Raw genomic sequence first — 25,552 nt, forward strand, 5'->3', positions numbered from 1 at the left:
AAATCAGGACAAAGAGTCCTCCAACTCCAACCGTTGCCGTCTGTCAGTCAAAAATGCATGTCAATGGGAACACAATCTATAAGAGTAAAAAAAACACGACAGACAAATCCAAATTAAACCCTGCGGCTCGTGACGACACAATGATGTCCTAAGACACGAAATGATCAGTTTGTGCGAGAAAACGAACAGTATTTATATCGTTTTTTACCTCTAATACACCACTATGTCCAACTGCGTTCAGCATCCGGTTAGTGAGGTCTGAACGACAACGGAAGTTATGTCTCGCACTCATTGAAGCAAAGCGTGAGACATCACTTACGTCATCAGTACACGTTTTTTGATCTCACTAACCGGATGCTGAACGCAGTTGGACATAGTGGTGTTTTCGAGGTAAAAAATTATATAAATACTGTTCGGTTTCTCACACAAACCGATCGTTTCGTGTCTTAGGACATCATTGTGTCGTCACGAGCTGCAGGGTTTTATTTGGATTTGTCTGTGCATGTTTTTTTGACTCTTATAGATGGAGTTCCCATTGACACGCATTATACGGCTGACAGACGGCAATGGTTGGAGTTAAAAATCATCATTTGCACTGCAAAAAATGCTGTTCTTACTTAGAATTTTTGTCTTGTTTCCAGTCCAAATATCTAAAAATTCTTAGATCAAGAAGCATTTTCTTGACAAGTAAAAATTATTTTCTTGTTAATAATCTTAATCCAAACTGAAAACAAGATCATATAGCTTATTTTTAGTTTGATATAAGATTATTTTACTTGTTTTAAGGAAAAACTCACTTAATTTTGAATTATTTTTTCTGAAAACAAGAAAATAATTTTTACTTGTCAAGAAAATGCTTCTTGATTTAAGAACTTTAAGATATTTTGACTAGAAACAAGACAAAAACTCTAAGTAAGAACAGCATTTTTTGCAGTGTGTGTTCTACTGAAGAAACAAAGTCACCTACATCTTGGATGCCCTGGGGGTAAGCAGATAAACATCAAATTTTCATTTTTGGGTGAACTATCCCTTTAATACAGTTTATTCACTATAGTTTTAAAAAATGCTAATAAAATATAAAGATCTCAGAGTTAAACTGTGTCAAAAAAAATTATCTTAATTATGTCAGATAACACTTAGGAAAAACATGGTCAGGTCAAAGTGTCTGAATAATTTTTGGGCCTAAATTTTTATCAACTTTACTGGTAGTCCACTGTATGAAGAATGTTTGGGTATAATATGTCACAGTTTACTTCATTTTGCTATTCTCACTTACATAAATGAACTATAGTGTCCTGCACCCACTAGTAAAAATATATCAAAAATATCATGAATGTGACTAAAAATATCATATCATGACTGGATTTTCAGAAATAATTACTCCAGTCTTCAGTGTCACGTGTTCCTTCAGAAATCATAAAATGCTGATTTGGTGTTCAATTCTTATTAATGTCAATGCTGATATACAGTATATAATACACACAAAGTATACAGAATTCCCTAAAACTAATCTTTCAAATATTATCTGTCAGTAATTAAAATGGGTAAGAAAAAGTGATCTTGTGTGTAAACAGATTCGGGAAGAAATTAGGTTCAGTGGAAGGATCATGCTGGAACGCCCTCAAGAAAAAATAAAATGGAATTGTTTTTTTACTCCCTGTTCCTTTAAAATACATCCAAAAATGCAAAATCTTATAATAAAATTAAATAATTAGGACAAGGGTATGTCAGTTTGGACAAGAGAAGGAATATCTTGAGGGCTTTCTGTTTGTCATCAGGCATTCCAGTGGAAAGACACAGACAAGTTGTCTTTGGAATCATGTAAGGCTATTGATGAAGAGAGACCACAAAGAGGGGAACCACAAAGCCCCTCTGACATTCGACTGAAACATCCCGACGGGAAGTGCCCTGGGTGGGTGGAATACTTAACAAGATCAATGTTTCTTCTCAGTTGAATGTCAAACTCCATTTAGGAAAAAAGTATAATCAAACAAAAAGGAAGAAAACAACTGCAAAACAACTGGTGAAGGAAAAGGGAACAAATAAATAATTAGTTTTACGTTCACTGTCTTCCACTGGTCTGGAGTCGAGAGGATTTGGATGCACCGGATCTTCTACTGCTCTTTCCAACAGAGCACAACTGCTCCTGACAACTAAGGAAAGACAAGAAGAATAAAGGTCAAACACGCCATCAGAGAAAGTCCTTGTTCTCTTGTGACATAATTTAATAAATAATAAGACAATTAAGAACAGTGGCTTCAAATGAAGTCTTCACTTGAAAGAACCGACATCTTAGACTGAAGACATTGGTTTTTGGTTTGATTCTCTCTATGTTAGTAGCCAAAAAAGACCAGGGAATCTTTTAGACATTTTATGAGCTGCATAGTGGTTTTGCCTACAGGCGATGTTATGCGCAGTTCTTGTCTTTTATCAATGAAGCATTTATTAGGAACAGCTGGACATGGTGCTTAGTGTTTTACCAGTCAGCAAACACTTATTTTATCAGCCAACATTCATTCATCAGCATCCACGAATATACTTGAGTACAAAATAAATTCATTAAAACAAAAGTAAAGTTTTAGCAAGACCCATTAATATTAGACTTTTTCACACATGTTTAATAAATTATATACAATTTCGTGTTTACCATAGAACCTTGTTGAAACCTTAATTGTTTACCTGTCTAAAGCAACAGTGTCATTTCAAAAACCTTTCCTATGAGCGCTTGAGGTGGGCCATATTTCAAGTAATGTAATTTGTTAAAACAGCATTTCAAAAGAAAAATGATAAAATCTGAATGTTTCCTCTTGCAGATTGTGGGAAATTTCAGGAAAAAGAAACATCATACAGGCATGAAGATGGGCAGCATTTTAGCACACGCCATTTATTTTATTTTAAAATCTAGAGAGGTTGCCATAGCAAAGTGAGAGAAATAAAGGACAAACTCAGTCTGATCCATTATTAAAAGAAAAACATTTAATGAAAGTTCATTATCACAGCAATAGCTCATTATAGTGTGACAAAATCAGCCCAGTAATGAATATGCTTTGCTAATTATGACCTACACTTATGGGTATTACACAATCGCTGGTGTACACCATTCCTGTCATTTCCTGGACTTAAACCACATCTGTTTGATGGGGCTTAAATTGACCCTCTCCTTCCATTAAAATATTCCCTTGATTTCAATGGCGTCAGCTGTATTGAGTTAACAAGAAAAGCTTCTGACGGAATGCTAATGAAGATGGGAAGACATGAAGGAGAATTTAGAACAAACATTTTAGTAACTTTAAGGTTCAGATAAAAATTTTATGTTGAAGTTTGCGAACCAAATGCTGCACAACAATCAGTTTGTCATACCCTTTAAAAGCCATTATGGAAATATCAGTGAATCTTTTAAAGGCAGTGTGACACCTATGACACATAAACAGTTTGTAAGCAGACCCTGAGAAATTGACAAACTGTAAACATACTTTTTGTGGTATATGATTTTTTTTTTTTTTTTTTTTTAAACCCAATAAAATAGCAAATGACTTTTTCAAAAACAAATTCCTTGACCAATCACTAGTCATGGTACATATTCTGCACACGAGCAAAACACTGTACAAAATAGTACCATGCCAAATTAAACACATGACGTTATAATCAATGACATGATTGACACAGTGGCTTTCTTTTCATCTGATTTATTCAAGTATGGAAATAAACTGCCTGGGAAGATATTTAAAATAAATCAACAAGGCAAATTTTAGCAACAAAGGCGACTGAGAGCACATCTGTGTAAAGACTCAAATGGTCAAAAGGTCAAGACTGACAAAAGCTCAATCACAACAATATAGCCAATGGGGAAATTGTCATGTGACAAAATCATGTGATTTACTGCTAAATATACAAACAGACTACAACTGCCAAAATGGATCATTAAAATAGGCAAGTTAGCCCATCTGCACAACCATGTTGGTATCGTCATGAGGTGGTTAAAACTGAGAAATCTTTTGTGCCATTATATGGAAATCCACAGACTACACAAGATTTCTTAGTTTTAACCACCTCATGACGATACCAACATGGTTCATATGATTTATTGGCTCCTCATATTAATTTCATATTCATATTTCAATAAATTAGCTAACTGGGTGGAAATTAATCTAACAGAGCCAGACATTTGATCATCAGCATAGCCCAAGTATCAGCATAAGTCTGGTTCACGTTGTATCTTAGTCTGGCTAAAAACTCAGAAAGACTTCCAGAATCATATTTCTGTTTGTCCTAATGAACATCAAACCATTTGAACCATGTTGGTATCATCACGAGGTGGTTAAAACTAAGAAATTTTGTGCCATTATATGGAAATCCACAGACTACACAAGATTTCTACGTCTAAGTTGTAGCCTCAAGTTAATGCGCTTTCATCTGGGGCGGGGGGGGGGTTGAGGCGTCCTTCAGCAGGAACAACGTATTTGCACTTATTTCACTCTGCCAAGAGAGCACTCTATGTTCGATTTGCATATGTGACAGTCCTCTGATTTGTATCCAATTGGTGAAGCATGGCATCTGGCCTACCTGTTCCGCCCAGTTTACGGCCAAATAGGAACATGGGCTGACAGCTGGGCTTCGTTAAGCGCACACTCTCAGCAGAGAGCTGTCACTCCTCACCAACATGATACACAGCACAGCATGCCCAGCTGACTCATCTGCTGAGAAAGTGCCCAAGTCTCTCCGAGCATCATCCTTCCCTCTTTCTCTGAGAGGATAATGTGGACTCTTAATACTCTCCATTTGAGCTGAGAGGCACACAGGCAATCCTCACACCTAATAACTGATGCTGTGTAGGAGCTGAGACATTCAATGGGTTTAAATGGGTCATGAAATGCATTTTCAGATCTTTATATTGTTTCTGATGGTTAGCTTATGAAGATATTTGTAAAAAAATTTCCATTTTCCATCCTCATATTCACACTCAAGCCAAGGGGCGTTACCTCTTCTTGAAGTACAAGTAAATGCCCACTTTTGTGACTGGTAAACTTCTTTGCACCGTATCCACACACACAGCATGTCTGTTTTGATGCTCAAGATGGTCAGCACCACCATATATGTTTGAGCCTGAGGCAGAAGAAAATGAACCAATGCAACCAATTGCAACAGTCTGTTAAAGTGTGGTAATTGCTCACCCTTGCTAAATCTCTTAGCTTATCTATATATAGTTCTAAAACTATAACTTGATCTTGAAGTCATACATTTAATTGATATTTAGAAAAACCGGCAGCAAACAGAATAATTAAGAAAAGAGTCAGTTGTGAAATGAACAAACAAAATTTTTGTTCAATCGCTCAGGCATGATGTTCAAAATAAACTTCATCCATGCATTTCTAATAGTTTGATTTTTGTAAGGTTAATATGCACAGTTTTTGGAGTTGCAGTTTGCCTACATCCAGGGACAGAACAACATCTTACTCAACACCTTACCCTATCAGCAGTATCAGTCTTGTAACTGATGGACATTACATTATTAAGAGCACAACTCCTTGATTTGCATATAATGGGGCATGTAGAGGAAAACTGGGGCAATATTAAATTCTGGCATTTCAGAACAGTGGAAATCAAAAATCCATATTTTATACATATTTGGTTTGAGGTATGAAACTTGCAGTGTTTTATTGTAAAATAACCACAGTTGCTTAGAAACAGCTTAGACACATGCTAACATCAGTTTAATTGACATTAATTAAGTTGCTGTGAATGTTGTCTATATTCAAGGGTTAGTTCACCCAAAAATGAAAATTCTGTCATTAATTACTCATGTTGTTCTAAACTCTTAAGACCTTCGTTCATCTTCGGAACACAAATTAAGATATTTTTGATAAAATCGGAAGGCTCAGTAAGGCCTCCATGGCCGATTTCAAAACACTGCTTCATGAAGCTTTGAAGCTTTACGAATATTTTGTTTCAAATCAGTGGTTCGGAGCACGTATCAAACTGCCAAAGATATGTGAACCACTGAAATGTCAAAACACTGCGAAACACTTATGACGTAACAAAGGCTTGTTTACTGAAATCATGTGACTTTGGCAGTTTGATACATGCTCCGAACCACTGATTCAAAACAAAAGATTCGTAAAGCTTCAAAGCTTCATGAAGCAGTGTTTTGAAATCGCCCATCACTAGATATTGTTGAATAAAGTCGTTATTTTTATTTTTTTGGTGCACAAAAAGTATTCTCGTTGCTTCGTAACATTAATGTTGAACCACTGTTTTAAATACGTCTTTAGTAGCTTTCTGGGCATTGAAAGTGTTAATTAACTTGCTGTCAATGGAGGCCTCACTGAGCCATCAGATTTTATCAGAAATATCTTAATTTGTGTTCTGAAAATGAACGAAGGTCTTACGGGTGTGGAACGGCATGAGGGTGAGTAATTAATGACAGAATTTTCATTTTTGGGTGAACTAACCCTTTAAGCATTTTAAATTGGTCACTTAGGTTTTGGAAATCAGCTTGTGTCATTCTTAATACAACTGAGGTCTTGAGGTAAATATTGAATATTAATAGTATATTTAAAAGCTTTTAAGAAATAAAAAAGCGTACTTTTCTCTGCATTCCTACCAATGCAATAGCTTGAGCAAATGAGCAAATTTATGTTTATGAGGAAGCCCAGAAGAGACATATGTAGACAATTAATGAAAGTTTTCACTGGTCACTTAATTACAGCAATAGCAGCAACCATTTGTCTCAGTGTTCACAAGCCATGATTTTAACACTAAACCAGGCTGTCAGCACATATTTTTACCATAAATATAGCTTAATTGTAGCACTTAGTGAAGATCACAGAGGATGATTTTGGGTTTGTCTGGAACTTTGAGAGAGTGTTGAGGGGGTTAGTAATGCCATTTAGATGAGTAAAAGAGACACAAATTGAACTATAATGGAAAGATTTTGCCCTATTTGACACACTAAAAACCATCTAATCGATTTTACATTTAAAACTTAAAATCTGAATGATTGATGCTGAACAAAAGGTTTTATTGCTTGATGTACCACAATATCTGTGTGATTACAGACAGAGCTAAAATGTTCAAATGCCAAATGTACTGTACCATTTAATTGTTTGGGGTTAGTAAGAAGATTTTTTTTATTGTTTTTGAAAGAAGTCTCTTATGCAGATTGCATTTATTTGATAAATACAGTAAAAACAGTCTTATTGTGAAATATTATTACAATTTAAAATAACTGTTTTCTATATTAATATACTTTAAAATGTAATTTATTCCAATCTTCAGTGTCACATGATCTTTCAGAAATCATTCTAATATGTTAATTTGGTGTGTTCAAGAAACATTTCTTATTATCAATGTTGAAAGCAGTTGTGCTGCTTAATATTTTTGTGGAAACAGTGATACATATTTTCAGGATTCTTTTGATGAATAGTAACACTTTACAATATCATTTTTTAACAATAGTTAATGTATTAACTAACATGAACTAACCATGAGAAATACATTTGTTACTGTATTTACTAATCTTTGTTAATGTTAGTTAATGAAAATACAGTTGTTCATTGTTTGTTCATGTTAGTTCACAGTGCATTAACTAATGTTAACAAGATTGGTAACACTTTATTTTACAGTGCCGTAGTTAAATGATACTACATGTACTTACTATAGTAATAACAGTAAATTATGCATAATTACAAGTAACTAACCCTCAACCAAACCCTAACCCTAAGTGTAACTCTATAGTAAGTACATGTAGCTAATTAATAGTACTCAGTACTTATTTGAGTAATTACAATGTAACTATGGCACTGAGAATAAAGTGTAACCACAAGATTTTAATAATGTATTAGTAAATAATGAAATTAACATTAACAAAGATTAAAGGTGCCTTAGAACTTTTAAAAAAAAAAGATGTAATATAAGTCTAAGGTGTCCCCTGAATGTGTCTGTGAAGTTTCAGCTCAAAATACCCCATAGATTTTTTTTTAATTCATTTTTTTAACTGCCTATTTTGGGGCATCATTATAAATGATTCAGGGCTACTGGCCCTTTAATTCTCGTGCTCCACGCCCACGGAGCTCGCACTTGCCTTGAACAGTGCATAAACAAAGTTTACACAGCTAATATAACCCTCAAATGGATCTTTACAAAGTGTTCGTCATGCATGCTGCATGCATGCGTCGGATTATGTGAGTATTGCATACTGTTATATTGTTTACATTTGATTCTGTATGAATTTGATGAATTTGATTCTGTATGAATTTGAGGCTGTGCTCCGTGGCTAACGGCTAATGCTACACTGTTGGAGAGATTTATAAAGAAAGAAGTTGTGTTTATGCAGACTACAAGTGTTTAATAATGAAAATAGCGACGGCTCTTGTCTCCATGAATTTAGTAATAAACGATGGTAACTTTAACCACATTTAACAGTACATTAGCAACATGCTAACGAAACATTTAGAAAGACAATTTACAAATATCACTAAAAATATCATGTTATCATGGATCATGTCAGTTATAATTGCTCCATCTGCCATTTTTCGCTATTGTCCTTGCTTGCTTACTTAGTCTGATGATTCAGCTGTGCACAGATCCAGACGTTAATACTGGCTGCCCTTGTCTAATGCCTTTCATAATGTTGGGAACATGGGCTGGTATATGCAAATATTGGGGCGTACACCCCGACTGTTACGTAACAGTCGGTGTTATGTTGAGATTCGCCTGTTCTTTGGAGGCCTTTTAAACAAATGAGATTTATATAAGAAGGAGGAAACAATGGAGTTTGAGACTCACTGTATGTCATTTCCATGTACTGAACTCTTGTTATTTGACTATGCCAAGATAAATTCAATTTTTCATTCAAGGGCACCTTTAATAAATGCTGTATAAGTGCAGTTCATTATAAGTTCATGTTAACTAATGTAGTTACTAAAGTGTTACCAGAATTTTGATCAAAAGAACAGCATTATATAAATATATATTTTTTGTAGCATTATAAAAGTCTTCACTCTCACTTTTATCCTTGCTGAATAAAAGTATTAATTCATTTAAAATGATATATTACTGACAACAAACTTTTGAACGGTAGTGTAGGTTCTGACTTTTGTTACTCCTCATACTTAAATGAGATGTACTTCCTTGGATTATTTCAACAAATAAACTTTCTTTTTCATTTAGAAAGCCCAAACATACTCCCCTCTGCATACAATATGAAACTTTTATAGCTCTGACGTATAGTCACAGAGTTTGCTTTTGATCTGCATCCCCAAATGAAATTAGCTAAAGATGTGCATTACGTTCAAGCCCTACAATAAACAGCATTTGACTTTTGTCAAAATATACAGCTGTAATAAAGAATGAAGATAGAAAGTATGCAATCCCATTTATCTGAGCCCCCATTCATAAGAAGTAAATCAGGCTTTTGGCATTTCCAAAAAAATACTCACATAATTGAATTTTTCTTGTAATTGGTTGCAGCAAGCGTCAAATTATCAGAAGATTTTTAAAAGATTTTTAAGATATACTTCATAGTGAAAAAAACATCCCAGCCATAATCAAACCCTCAGCATTCAATTCCTGTCTGTAAAGGAAAAATTCTGTCTGTGAACCTGAGGACATTCAGATATTTATTGACTGAATCTGAAATTGATGTTTACTAAATGAATGCATTTATATTTTATTTTTCAAAATAACTATATAGCCTACACTGTCTATCATGGGATCAAGCTCAGCTTGGACTAAAATCAATTAGAAGATTAAAAAAAATTTGCAGGACTACACACATGAGAGTAGTTGAGTAGCTGTTTTCATTCAGGCTTTTGTCTTGTTGCCAGATCATTGCGGAAGAGACTCCTTATGAGGGAAGATCCATCAAAGTTAAATGTTTCAAGCTTTATTCTGACTGCATCAATTGTATGTTATTGCAAAGCATTAATACTGTAGCTGTATAAGTCCTTGTCGACACTAATGCGTTTTTGTTTGAAAACATCTTTTTCTCTCCTTTTTGGCCTCTGGTCCACACTGAGACGGTGTTTTTGTCCTGCGAAAACTGAGCTTTTTGAAAAAACTCTCCCGAGTGGATACATTTGAAAACTTTCGCACTGTTGCTGTAGATATGTTACTTTGTAAACTTTAGAGCAAAGACCAAACATATAATGGTGATTTGAGTGTGACCAAGAATCAGTGAATGGTGAGATATTTTGCTAAATAAAATGATCCTGCAAGAATAGCATGAGAACTTTATTATGTCTTTTCCATCTGTATCATCTCAGTGAGCTTTTATGAGCTTTTATGTATGCGCAGTAAGGTAAATTTAGCTTATTCTGACATTTCAGTGTGGATGAGAAACTTTTGGAAAATTCTTGAAAAAGCTAGTGTGGACCGAGAGCATTTAGAAATGAAAACGCCATTTTCAAATGTATCTGGATTAATGTAAACGTAGCCTAACATGATAGCAATTGATGTTTTGATCAATTGTGATTTCAAGCATGAGTTATACTGTAAGATTCTTCTTTTTCCAAAAGAAGTCCTTTTTAACTTTCTGTCAAAGACTATAGAATAACACAAGACGTGTCACTCGTATTGTTTTGAATGGGAGAAAGTGTAACGCGCAATATGGCGGAACAAGTCCCGCCTTCTAAATAAGAGCCAATCGCCGACTGGTAAAGTCATCGCGTCACTTCAACGGCCGTTAGAATCACCGGTTTCTATAGAAACAGTCAGACGCGCGCCTCCGAAGAGACGCGCATTTAGGTCTGCGCATGCGCATTAGCTTGATCCAGCCTGAAAAAATAGGGTTTTTTTGTCATGATTCGAGCGTTTAGAAACTAAATTTATGAGCCGGTTGTTGTTAGATTTCATTGGTGATTTCAAATATGAAATTTAATCGTAAGGTTGGCAAACATTTTTGGAGAATTTGATGTTTCCCCATTCAAAGAGATTGCATGATGTCCAGGATGCCCGAGAGGCATTTCAAAGATGGCCGCCGAGTGAAATGACTTTGCTTTCTATTCATCAAAGTATCCTGAAAAAAAATTGGATCACGGTTTCCACACAAATATTAAGCAGCACAACTGTTTTCAACATTGATAATGATATTAAATGTTTCTTGAGCAGCAAATCAGCATATTAGAATGAATTCTGAAGGATCATGTGACACCGAAGACTGGAGTAATGACTGATGAAAATACAGCTTTGCATCACTGGAATAAGTGACATTTTAAAAACATTAAAATGGAAAACAGTTATTTTAAATTGCAATTTAAAATAATAATAATAATAATATTAATATTTCACAACATTACTGTTTTTACTCTATTTTGATCAAATAAATGCAAACTTGGTGAGCACATCTTTCAAAAAAAAATATTAAAAAATCTTACAGACCCCAAACTTTAAAACAGTAGTTTATGTGATGACAGTGTAAATTTGTGCATCACATCAGGCCTAAATAACTGAATTTCTTTTTCTATTTCTTTTTCATTTATTATTGGTTCATTCATAACTAAAATGTTCAGTAGGCTGCTGGTTTGGACCATATTTTGTAATTAATATTTTTAGAAAACTATTTGTCATTTCTAAGTTCTATTAAATTATTTAATATATCTATACTATTAAATATATGATGTGCCATTTGTGTTACTTCTGACCTCTCTTGACGCAATTTAATATAACTGTCTGTAGTCCTTTTCGCCAACTCGAAAAGGATCACGTTAATTACTTTTGGAATCCTTATCAGATTTAATGCAATTGAGAAAATATCACTTGACACAGAATGTTCCTCATAATCATTCAATCATTAACTAGACCATATCTGAGCTGCTGATAACAATCTACACTGCCAGATGTCAAAAACATACAGTGATTCATCAACTAATCATATAAGGTTACCATGTCTGGGTCAAGCAAACCAAAGGGATTTACTGTTCTTTGTGGATGTATTCAACACACCACAACAGGAGTGATGCAACAACAACTACCACATTTCAGTTCAACTGCTGCTCTTAGGGAGTCATAGGTCTCTAAAACCACCTTAATATTGATTCACTGAATCTCACAAACTAAATGTCAACAACATGACAAAGTCAAGACAGTCGCCAGACAGCATCAGAGGGAAGAGTTGTCTAAATACACAAGCCCATCTGGTCTGCTGCTCCACAGGACACAACAGCTTTGAAATTAAAGTGGTTCATTATTATGTAGTAGGTGTGATAAACATTACGAGGGAACAAAATAATTACCCTTATGAAATTAAATGAAAAAAGCCCTCATGAGACTGTTTAGTCGTATCTTGCGTGAATGTTACAAGTACTATCTGGCACTTTCCTCGTACAATTTGGTCACCCATGACCTTTTTAGAGGCATAAAACCAATGTTGTTTTACAGTGAGAACTATTAGATGTTTAAACTATTATGCAAGATAACATTAAAGACCCCCTTTTGGTGAAAATCAAGTTTTTAATGTTGTTTATATGTCTATGTAGTGGTTTTACATAAAGGTGCCCTAGATTGTTTTTTTTACAAGATGTAATATAAGTCCTAGGTGTCCCCTGAATGTGTCTGTGAAGTTTCAGCTCAAAATACCCCATAGATTTTTTTTAATTAATTTTTTTAACTGCCTATTTTGGGGCATCATTAACTATGCACTGATTTTTTCAGCACGGCCCCTTTAAGAGATGCGCTCCCTCTGCCCCACGAGCTCTCGACTATATATACATCGCATAAACAAAGTTCACACAGCTAATATAACCCTCAAATGGATCTTTACAAGATGTTCGTCATGCATGCTGTATGCATGCTTCGAATTATGTGAGTAAAGTATTTATTTAGATGGTTACGTTTGATTCTGTGTGAGTTTGAGGCTATGCTCTGTGGCTAAAGTTAACATTACACACTGTTGGAGAGATTTATAAAGAATGAAGTTGTGTTTATGCATTATACAGACTGCACGTGTTTAAAAATGAAAATAGCAACGACTCTCGTCTCCGTGAATACAGTAAGAAACGATGGTAACTTTAACCACATTTAACAGTATATTAGCAACATGCTAATGAAACATTTAGAAAGACAATTTACAAATATCACTAAAAATTTCATGATATCATGGATCATGTCAGTTATTATTGCTCCATCTGCCATTTTTCACTGTTGTTCTTGCTTGCTTACCTTGTCTGTGCACAGATCCAGCCGTTAATACTGCCTTTCCTTGTCTAATGCGTCGAATGGGCTGGCATTATGCAAATATTGGGGTCATACATATTAATGATCCCGACTGTTACTTAACAGTCGGTGTTATGTTGAGATCCGAGTGTTTTCCAGAAGTCTTTTAAACAAATGAGATTTACATAAGAAGGAGGAAACAATGGGGTTTGAAACTCAATGTATGTCTTTTCCCATGTACTGAACTCTTGTTATTCAACTAAAAGGTAAGGTAAATTCAAATTCTGATTCTAGGGCACCTTTAAGACAAACCATGCACAAATTCATCAGTCAACACTATTGCTGAGAATTTTTTCCTTAAAACTGCAGTGTATCAAAGACAGTCTCAAAAACTTCGTTTGAAACCGCCCCAATTCCTACCTTGAAAAATATGTAACCAATCCCGTCAATGTGTGGGTCGGGGCTTTTCCTATCATTTTTTTTCTTAGGATGCTAATTTTTTAGACTCTGAGATTGCAAACGGGAACATGGTTTGTGTAACATTAGCAAAACATAATTAGCGGTTTGATAATGTGCTTAAGCCAAAGGCTAATCATATCAATTACCATTCTGTGTTGACTATTATTCAAATTCTGAATGGATTATATATAGCCTAGAAAGCGTGCAAAGATCGCTCCCTTTAGAATCACTAAAAAGCTGTCACTCATCTCAGTTCACGATCTCACAAAGTTCCATTATAATCAATAAACTTGTCTACACTGCACAATGAATCTCTTATTTACATCATGCCTCATTGTTAATGAGAGGATTCGTGAGCACGAAAAAAATTCTGACCAGTGAGTGGATTCTGACTAAATTAAACACCCCTGATTGGCCACTGTGTTCAAGAGATCAACAAGCATGTCTGTGATTGGCTAAATTTCTACATTTCACTGCAAAAACAAATAGACACAGATCTGTTTCATCAATGTGATATTATTACAGTATCAACTGAGGTTGCTGTTGCTTTCATTTTAGGGCAGTGGTTCCCAAAATGGGGGTTGGGACCCCCGGGGGGGTCACAAGATGATTTCCAGAAATCAAACAAATTTTTTTTAATGATTAGAAATAGAATATTTTATTAATAATTGTAACAAAATACTAAAAATATGAGTTAAATTAAAAACATAAACCAAGCAAATAAAAAAAGACATCAACCTTTCGATTTTCCTTCCCCTCAACCGTGACTCCTGAGGTGATATTAGCATTAACATTTTAGCAACAGCATCAGTTGCAGCAGGTCAATTTACAGCACCATGTTAAACATTCAGACATGTGCGCATAGGTAATTCTTTAGGCATTAAGCTTTGGATATTATTTTTGTCAAAATGAAACGTTGGTTAATATCGACCAAAGACAGGGAGGCCAGCAGAGGAGAGCGGAGAAGCACCACCGTCAGGAGACATAATAGATAGCACTCGTCTCTTCACGAAAGTGGAAAAACAAAGTTCTTTATGACCTGAGGGATTTCTTGTAAAAAAGATTTAAAAGGAAAGAAAAGATGAGAGTCACCTGTTTTTGTCTATTTTAAGTTTTAATTTAAATGTTTGTGATTTTAACACAAAGCTTATGTTTAAATGTTTTGCCACTTGCGTGAGCAAGTATATAAAATATATAAATCATTATATAAATCAAAAGTATTACTTTATATTTATAGAAAGCAATACTTTTGATTTATATAATGATTTATATATTTTATATACTTACTCACGCAAGTGGCAAAACATTTAAACATAAGCTTTGTGTTAAAATCACAAACATTTTAAATGTTTAAATGCCGCCCACGTATAATAACGGCCGCCCAAGTATATTTGGAGACACATTTTTGCTTTTATTATTTTTATTCGCTTATACTTTTATATCCGCGCAAGATAATGAAACCATCCGCGATCAATAAACTAGTCGTTTCATACCTGCTCGTTACATGTGCGTCAGAACTGTTTACTCCCGCTGACATTCCCACAGGCGCTGCATTTTGCAAAGTCACTAGGCGGCGCTGTTGCGCGTTCTACAAGCTCGCGCAACAGCGCTTCAGTCTGCTTCAAAGTGATTCTCAATCAATGAAAAGTGCAGATTTATGCCAAGCGATTGCTAATGAACTCAAGTTGATGAATTATTACAATGTCTACTTAATGGCCTTTATATAAAATGTTTTAGACGATTGTAAGAATCTAAAGGATCAGCCTGCAATAGTACAGACATTTCAAAATAAGAGTACCTTTGTATTTCGGGCTTGTTTATAATTAAAAGTCACACGCTAAGTTTTTTCTTTTTCTTTTGGGCATTATTGGTATTTTGGTTACACAATAAATTGTATTTAATTTGTACTATATTGTTTCTTTTAGATAGACAGGAACGTTTTTTGTTTACCTGCTTGACTAGTTTCGGCTACTTCCTGTAGCCTTCATCAGAAGGTTGAAACTAGTCAAGCAGGTAAACAAAAAACGTTCCTGTCTATCTAAAAGAAACAATATAGTACTTAACGTAAAGAAGACAGTATGAATCTACTTGAATGTATTTAATTTGATTTCCATTTAATTCATAGTAAATTATTGCAGTCTCCCCCACAGGAAGAAAAGACACCTTGCGGCTACCACCGCATGTATATTTCAAACCTGTGGGAAGCAGTGTACTGCATATGCAAAGGCACGTTCACCTAAATGCCAGGTAAGATGCCATTTTCCTTGCTTTACCCGAGGCAAAAAAGTCATGTGTTGACAGTGTAACAGATACTTTAAATTATATGCATCTATGGTGAAATTACTGGTTTTTCACGTCAATACATGTTTATTTTCATGCGAACAGTGCGCTATCGTTTTAACTACTGCAGACGTACGGCTCCTGGAACGCACTGCCGGACTGCATCCGTGTGCAGTGTGAATGCTCTAATCCATTAAGATGGGAATGGAAAAAAAATACGCACCACATACGCACTGCAATCAGAGTATGTGTGAAACAGGCGTTTGTATACTTCAACCACCTCCGAGGATAGTTGGGGTCGCGAGTCACTGGCATCGTTATTTTGGGGGTCGTGGGCTGAAAAGTTTGGGAACCCCTGTTTTAGGGTGCTTAGTGAAGGGTTGGATTCCAAAATCCACTGCCGTTTCAATGTACAGTAGGTACGGAAAGTATTCAGACCCCCTTAAATTTTTCATTTAAAATTTCATTTTCAAGATGTTCAAGAGTTCATTTTTTTCCTCATTAATGTACACACAGCACCCCATATTGACAGAAAAACACAGAATTGTTGACATTTTTGCAGATTTATTAAAAAAGAAAAACTGAAATATCACATGGTCCTAAGTATTCAGACCCTTTGCTCAGTATTTAGTACAAGCACCCTTTTGATCTAATACAGCCATGAGTCTTTTTGGGAAAGATGCAACAAGTTTTTCACACCTGGATTTGGGGATCCTCTGTCATTCCTCCTTGCAGATCCTCTCCAGTTCTGTCAGGTTGGATGGTAAACGTTGGTGGACAGCCATTTTTAGGTCTCTCCAGAGATGCTCAATTGGGTTTAAGTCAGGGCTCTGGCTGGGCCATTCAAGAACAGTCACGGAGTTGTTGTGAAGCCACTCCTTTATTATTTTAGCTGTGTGCTTAGGGTCATTGTCTTGTTGGAAGGTAAACCTTCAGCCCAGTCTGAGGTCCTGAGCACTCTGGAGAAGGTTTTTGTCCAGGATATCCCTGTACTTGGCCGCATTCATCTTTCCCTCGATTACAACCAGTCGTCCTGTCCCTGCAGCTGAAAAACACCCCCACAGCATGATGCTGCCACCACCATGCTTCACTGTTGGGATAGTATTGGACAGGTGATGAGCAGTGCCTGGTTTTCTCCACACATACCGCTTAGAATTAAGGCCAAAAAGTTTTATCTTGGTCTCATCAGACCAGAGAATCTTATTTCTCACCATCTTGGAGTCCTTCAGGTGTTTTTTAGCAAACTCGCACTGAGGAGAGGCTTCCGGCGGGCCACTCTGCCATAAAGCCCCGATTGGTGGAGGGCTGCAGTGAAGGTTGACTTTCTACAACTTTCTCCCATCTCCCGACCGCTTCTCTGGACCTGGCCATAGTGATCTTTGGGTTCTTCTTTACCTCTCTCACCAAGGCTCTTCTCCCCCGATAGCTCAGTTTGGCCGGACGGCCAGCTCTAGGAAGGGTTCTGGTCGTCCCAAACGTCTTCCATTTAAGGATTATGGAGGCCACTGTGCTCTTAGGAACCTTAAGTGCAGCAGAATTTTTTTTGTAACCTTGGCCAGATCTGTGCCTTGCCACAGTTCTGTCTCTGAGCTCTTCAGGCAGTTCCTTTGACCTCATGATTCTCATTTGCTCTGACATGCACTGTGAGCTGTAAGGTCTTATATAGACAGGTGTGTGGCTTTCCTAATCAAGTCCAATCAGTATAATCAAACACAGCTGGACTCAAATGAAGGTGTAGAACCATCTCAAGGATGATCAGAAGAAATGGACAGTTAAATATATGAGTGTCAAAGCAAAGGGTCTGAATACTTAGGACCATGTGATATTTCAGTTTTTCTTTTTTTAATAAATCTGCAAAAATGTCAACAATTCTGTGTTTTTCTGTCAATATGGGGTGCTGTGTGCACATTAATGAGGAAAAAAAAAGAACTTAAATGATTTTAGCAAATGGCTGCAATATAACAAAGAGTGAAAAATTTAAGGGGGTCTGAATACTTTCCGTACCCACTGTATATCCTTTGAGTGATTTGTAATGAGATATTAATCAATATTTATCTTTCAAAATATCAAAGATTTGAATGGTTTCTTCAAGCTTATGAGATTTACTTAGTCTGTTTACTGGAATGTGCTCCCTCTCCATGTTTTTGAGAGAGGCACCTAACATATGTTAAAACATATATTTACTCTTCTTGCTGCTCAAGACAGCCAAGGTCACTGGGGTCACTTCAGCCTGTCTCCTACATGACCAATTCATAGTTAAAGAATTTACTTCACTTTTCATCATCAATCACTAGAGAATAATGACGAATGTTGTATGAACCTTCCTCTGAGAGAAAGTACATCTTATCGGTTTTGGAGAAGTTTCTTGAGTAGAGCCAGAGCTCGACCAATTTCAATCTCGAAGAAGCTGTGTATCTGTGTATGTGCGCTAGTATTTTTTTATTACAGATCCCGTATTGGAGAGGTGAACAACTGGCACCCTGAGGAGATGGAGTGACTTGTTTATCTATTTCTTAACCAATCAGAATCATTCAACTTGAAGTAATGACGTAGCTAGTGATCTTGGCGTAAGGTATAATTGCTGTGGAAATGTGAATGTATGCAGAGAGGCCTACGAAGTCCTTGTGTGACTTGAAGCTGACTTCTGCTGATGAAACTGCAAACTATTCTCTTCAGTAAAATTTTTTCTATTTCAATTTTTTGCATCTTTGACTCGTGGTCTCCATCATATCTGGTTTTTATCAAGCTAAAAAATTAGTGTTTTTTTTAACAGTTTTTACATTTAATTTTTGATAACAGAGTTGAAAAACGCTGACTAAAATCAAACGATGGACCGACAATCAACACAACTTGGGCATGAGCCAAAGATGATTGTGATCTTTGACAGCTTATAATAACTGTGACTGTGAGCCATTTGATTTTATCAGTGTATGTAGGCCGAGTACAAATGCTCTACTTGCAAGTGATGTTGCAGTGATGCACATTACAACACACTTATTGTGCCTCTTTAATGTTTGATGCTAAAAGCAAACTCTTTGATCTGTGTTTAGCGATACAGACCTGTAATTACTGGATGATTATGCAGCTACTTTGGCAAAGGAAGTCCATTTCACCAAATACACTGTCTAAAGTCATGCTGAGAACCACTTAAATGTACAAGCTCCCACTTTACTTTCACAACTGAAATCCTATATAATTCAAAGTTGGCATTGTCATCTCAGTAATTCAAGGTGTGAGAAGAATGAAATGCAGTTTTCTCGGAAACCAATTGCATACATTGAGCAAAATGCTGGAGCATTTCACAAATTATACGGTCACAATGAACTCACCTTAAGCTATATTGTCACTGTTACTATGGTTTCGTTTGGCAGCAGAGTCTCATATGTCAAATAGCAAACAGCAAAAAGTAATGATGAAACTGCATATTCAAAATCTGAGAAACTGATGTGATAAACATGACAAGGCTGAGCTTGTTTTCTCCATTAGCACAAATTCGGGGATATCTCAAATGCAGAAAAGAAAAATCATGAATATCTCTTTTGAGCATCCTAAACAGTAATGACAAATGGAGAGTCTCCTGCTTCTCAGATTTTGCTCCTGAGAAAAAGACCCCATTAATCTCTCATTTCTTCTTCTTCTATGGATCTCAACAGTATCTTATACAATGTTCAGATTTGTCAAGTCTGCAATCAAAAGCCAGACATTCGATATTAATGCATCTCATAAATTTTTATAGCTCTATATTCTCACTACTGTCAACAATTGTCTCATTTGTGTCTGTTTTTAATGTCTTATAATGAATTTTATGAGAAACGCAAGACAAAATTGATGTCTAAATAACCTAAATAACATTTAAAATTACATTTCTTTTCTTTAGCCAATGCTTTTATCCAACAAATGAGGAACATAACAGCAATTTGTCACAGAGCCAACAATATTCATAGTAAACAATGCCAGGTTTATAGAGTGCTGCAGGGATGACGTACTTTTGCAGGCCAAAACCCGTAAATGATTTTGCGATTTCCGGTTCCTTTGTCCTGAAGCCAAGGGGTTTTTTAATGGATTTTTAGTTAAATGCTTGAGACAAGACCTATTTTTATGTTTTAATCTTACTAGATAAAATAAATCTGTAACCTCCTTCAGATTTTTAAAAAAACTTTTACTTGACTTGAAAAAGGCAGATGCTAACAAGTGGCTAAATGGCACTACAGGGGTTATCGTGGACATTAAACAAGTAATGTCATCTACTCACTAGTTCTCTTTCACAGCCTTAAGGCCCCGATATACTTCAAACGAAGTTCTTTTTCGTTCTTCGTTTAGGGGTAAAACAAAGTTCGAAATACGTAGCACTCCGGTCATGTCACGTCTTCATATAGCACTTTATTCAATAGATTGCTTAAAATCAAGCAGCTTTACAGTATCAAACATGAAAAACAGTGTTAGTGCCTCATTTTATCACAAGCACAACTTCATTTTGTACTATAATGCGGCTTCGTTTTGGCCTGATTTTGTTCGAAATGACGTCACATCGGTTCGTTCTTCGATTTCGTTTGAAGTATATCTGGGCCTTTCTGTGTTTATATTTGTGCAAACTATCCTAACTCAAACTTTCAGGGGAAAAAACAAAGACTGAAAGAGTTGTCAGAAGCTTAATGGTGGTATTGTTGAAGTCATTCGACCATAGTGTAATTTGTTTAAAGGTCCCGTTTTTCGTGGTTTTTTGAAGCTTTGATTGTGTTTATAGTGTGCAATATAACATGTGTTCATGTTTCGCGTGTAAAAAAACACAGTATTTTTCACATAATTTACTTATCTGTATACCGCTGTTTCCACTGTCATAAAAACGGGCTGATGACTTCCTTGTTCTATGAAGTCCCTCCTTCAGAAATACGTAACGAGTTCTGATTGTGCCAGCGGTTCCTGTGTTGTGATTCGACAGCAGTTTAGCGCTCCGTGCCCGGAAAAGTCACGCCTCTTACATAACGTGGAGATGCACGAGCTCAGTGTTATTGTAAACATGTCTTTAATTTTACCCTATCAATTTGATCCGGAATCAGACCCGGTGATTGGACTGCGGGATGAAAATAACAGCGTTTCGACGACATGGCGACAAACACACTCTACAAACGCAACTCTTGTGTATTCCTGTGGGCGGAGGTTAGTCAAAAAACTGTTTTTGTGACGTCATTAAAGAAGGAAGTAGAGGGATGTAGTCCAAACTGGCTGTTCGATGTAGGCGACTTCTGTTAAATAAAATATCTCGCTTGGCATTGAACTTTGAGCTTTAAAATTTTACAGATTTTATTTATACTCTAACAACAACATTACACACTAACTAAAGTTTGAAACATGGGATCACGAAGAACGGGACCTTTAAAGCCTACACTTAACTTTTTACTTCTAGGAATTTTATTTAGGCTTCAGAATACATAAAAGCTGTATTCATTTGTGAAGATTACCATGATCAACAAAATGTGCAAGAATCATAAACTTTTGTTGGTTACACAGAGCCTATTTTTTCCAATAATCCAAAAGCTAATAATCCAAACTTCCATGATGGCTTACAAAAATACATCATCACTTCAGCACTCTATTAGAAGGCTAGAAACAGGTTAGGACAGAGGTGAATTGTAGATGGTTAATAACAGTTAAAGACAGGTTAGAGTAAATGCTTTGGGGTTAAGTGCTTGAATAAGATGTGTGTCAGACCCATTACATATAATCATACTCCACCAAAAACTCCATGTACATTTCTCCTCACTTTTGATAGATGATTCCTTAAGCCTAACCAAAATTTTGCTCCCTGACATGTTTTTAATCTCAGGAAATTCTCATACATCTTCTCTGGTTCCTCCACTGGCTTCCCTGAACAGTGAGGAACAGATTCAACATGTTATTTCTCTTTTTTTTAAAGGCGTGATATAAGCTATGACTTCAGCAATGAGCTGTATATAGTCAACTAGGTGGCCAACTCTCCCCTATAGTTCTCCTAAAAACTATTAACAGACTGTTAATACTAACAGTCTGCCTGTTAGTATTAGAACTGCTACAACTGTAGACAATTTTAAATCAAAAGTTAAATCTAATTTGTTTTCCATAGCTTTTAATCAATGATGCAGTGCCTATTTTGTCTGCTTATTGTCAATCTGTATTGAGTTCTATATTATGCTATGTACAGAACATTGGCCAACAGTTTTTGTTTAATTATGCTCTATAAAACTGACAATAAAAATAGTCAGCAACAGTTTGCCCTTATTAAAAATATATATATTTTTATACTTTATACTTTAATTAAAGTGCTTGTAAAACTATAGGTCAACATGTAATGTGAGGGGTGGAGTCCAGCTAGTCTTAGCTTGAGATGGCAGGCCTACAGATTGACCACAGTCCGTTCACTGACTTCCTAATGCATATTTCATATTGCGTGATCTGGCAAGCTGTAATGTGATTGGCTAGCTTTATGCTAGCTTTGGCTTTAACCAGTCTGCCTCCCTTTATTTTTGCTTATAAAATAATCAATACTTACTACTTTTGAATGGATGGAAATTTTGATTATAAAGTTTCCACAGATCAATTTATTTTTGGGGTGTTTTTAATACAGTTGGTCACAGACCAACACTAATGAGTTTTTGTCTATGCCTGTCTGTTGTTATATCACTATTACATTGTTATTGCATGTCCGCTGCTAAATGGGTAAAACAAAAGAAACTGTAGTTCATCATGTTACATGTCAGTCATATGGTCTCTTCTTGTTCTTTTTGGTGGTTCTTTACTATCACAATAATGCTCTATCTTCTGATTCAGTGTGGTTAGATAATCTGACAAGACAAATGTAAAATAAACGGCAATACTTCTGAATAAGACATTTGAATATAATTCATGACGTTTTTTCTAAAGCACTGACATTTGCAATCCCTGGATGGTTAAATATCCTCAAAGCTGACTGTATAAGCTGACAGGGAAGACTCATAATACATGATATCAGAGTGCTGCTCTCCATCTTTAATGTTCATAAAAAGGCATCCCAACATTTTAGTAATATTACATACTGTAGTTGTTAGTACTCTGGATCATTTCTAAGTGAATCATTAGTTATTTCATTTGGCTTGGGAGGGAACATAAATGGACGGAAACTGAAAACAGAATAGCGAAACCACCAGAGAAAAAGAAGGAGAATGTTAAAAGCTAGAGGCATACTTGTACGTGCCTGGAGTGACTTGAAATTGGGTTTCAGTTTTTCCTCACTCTGACATCTGTGCATTCAATCTTGCTAAAAGCTCAGCACAACAAAGGATGGCAGAATTATATACAACTGATAGTCTCTGTGTGCCAAAATACATTAATACAGAAACAAATAAAAACATTAATAAATACAGTATGTTAGACTGATAGTATGTACAGTATTGAATGCTAAATTGCCAGATTGCTGAACACTGCAGAGAAATGACGTACTGTCCAATGTGAACCAAACTGCGTGTGGACCACTCTTAGATTGCTAATTAGAGGTTAAATCTGTTTGCGATTACATAAAAAGGGACCTTATAACAGTCAGTCACAAACTCATTACATTAATCATACTATTGATAATGCACAATAAGCATGAGTTGATCATCTGTGATGCTGATGAGGTCAATATTTTCTGAGCAGGACAGATGAGCAGGATTAGATTGAAAATCACATCTCATAGCACACACCAATAGACAGATTAGCATATGCAAATAACTCTTGAATTAGAATCATTTTTGTGAATTTTGTCCTCCAAACTAACTCAATATACTGTATGTTTGCTCTATTGGCTGAATAGCCTAAGTGAACTAAGTGAACACACTGTTTTTCTTTTCTTTTGTACATTTTTGTATTTTACCTTTTATATTTTGGCTATTTTATGAATTTTCACTGTTTAAATTTTTCAACAACAACAACAACAAACTATATAGGCTGTTTAATGACAGGTTATATTGTGACAACTTGTCCCATAAAAGTTCAGTACAACAACAGAGTTTGTCTTTAACTCAACAAAAACAGCTGAATCTCCTCAAGCCTGCTCATGTCTGATGACTATTAGTTCTTCCCTAGAGTATACTCTGACTCTTAGGGTAGGCTACTTTATTTAATTACAACGACACCACAGATTTGGCCAGCATATTCTGGGAAGTCAAAAGGTTTTAAGTCTCGGAATAAATTAACTTAATTTCAAAGTGCTGCTGAACTGCGCCTTTTAGAAGAAAATCCGTCCTTAAAAATCATCATGTGGAAACGAGAAATCCACTTACATGTGTTTGCCAATTGACTCTAATCAAAGTGAAATTAGAGGTTTCATGATTCGGTTTCCCCTGAGTTCAAGTGGATTTCATTGGAAACCATCAAAGTCTAAATGCATTTCAATCTGCGTTTCGTCTGGACATGTTTAACATCGCCAAAAAACCAGCAGGTCAGAATTAATTTGCAAACACTCACCTGTAAAGATGAAAAAAGCTAGTTTTAAGAAAGTTTGTCGAGTAAGATAATCCATGGCTCCTTAAAAAGGATCCTGGAGATAAAGTACTGTTAGCCTAATGACTGCTCACTTTTATTCCTGGCGCGGGAAAAAGCTCAATAATGACAGATAAAGCGCCTTTCCGAAACTATCCAATTCAGTCTCGCGGCTCCTGCTTCTCGCGCCTCAGAGCTACTGTGATTCATTATGATGCTGATGCTGCAGCGTCTCTCTCTCTCTCTCTCTCTCTCTCTCTCTCTCTCTCTCTCTCTCTTTTGTTCCTGATGAACTGACGCTCGGTCCTAATGCCGGTTTAGTCACGGTAGGTCAGAAGTTTTTTTTTTTTTTTTTTTTTTTTTTTTTTACAAATTACACATTTGTTTAACGTTATATATAAAGACATGAACTGGGATTTAGGAAAATATAATTAAAATGATGTACATTCACATAAGGTAAAGTCTGTATAGGCTACATATCAGTAGAAAAAATCATATTCATTTAACGTGGAGCAGGTCGCCCTCTCATGGAGACCGCCATGTTGAGTCACATGACTAGCTGGCGTAGTCACTACTAAGAAGATAAACATTAACAAAAACTAAAAGGTAGCCTACCCATTTTTTATATTCTGTTTTATGCATTCTATTAGTAATTTTCATTTATGTGGAAAGTATAATAAAATAAAAGGTATATATTTGAAAATTTTATTTATTTAGTCCAACATATCACTAGACTAAATAAATAGGGTTTCACTGCTTGGCAACAACAACAACAACAACAACAAAAGATGTATTAATTGGTTATGATGTTTTTAGAGCATTACAGAAAGTGCTGGTGCAGAATTGGGGGTTATTGTTTTTCTCGGTGTCATGTGATGCAGCATGTGTTTAACATGAGTTTCTAATATAGTTTAGATTTGCCTGTCATCTCTCAGAATAATGATGGGACATCTAGCATTTAACCTTATTTCAGGAAATGGTTCTCTTCCTGCCATAGATGTTCTGCTGCACACAGCTGTCTTAGGCATATCAAAGGCATTGACTATGGGCCCTAAAACCTCATAAACTATTTTTATTCTTGTGTATATTTCTGCATGGGACACACAAATAGAATATAAATATACATTTAAGAATAATACATTTTGAGATAATATTTTGTAGAAGTAATGCACAAAAAATATGTTCTGTGATA

The 25,552-nt window shown here is 35.7% G+C and overlaps 1 protein-coding gene across 1 annotated transcript in view; it reads right to left on the bottom strand.

Moving 5' to 3' along the window:
* ltk (leukocyte receptor tyrosine kinase) overlaps positions 1-24,574 on the bottom strand; it is a 65,698-nt gene extending 41,124 nt beyond the window's left edge. The window contains exons 1-2 of the mRNA XM_048191582.1: positions 24,346-24,574; positions 2,061-2,153 (exon numbers count right to left, since the gene is read on the bottom strand). Of these exons, the coding sequence (XP_048047539.1) occupies positions 2,061-2,153; positions 24,346-24,400 (148 nt within the window). The 5' untranslated portion in view covers positions 24,401-24,574. The remainder of the gene's footprint in view (positions 1-2,060; positions 2,154-24,345) is intronic.
* Between the last annotated feature and the right edge of the window lie 978 nt (positions 24,575-25,552).

Source organism: Megalobrama amblycephala, linkage group LG5 (assembly GCF_018812025.1).
Source record: "Megalobrama amblycephala isolate DHTTF-2021 linkage group LG5, ASM1881202v1, whole genome shotgun sequence".
Classification (NCBI taxonomy): Eukaryota; Metazoa; Chordata; class Actinopteri; order Cypriniformes; family Xenocyprididae; genus Megalobrama; species Megalobrama amblycephala.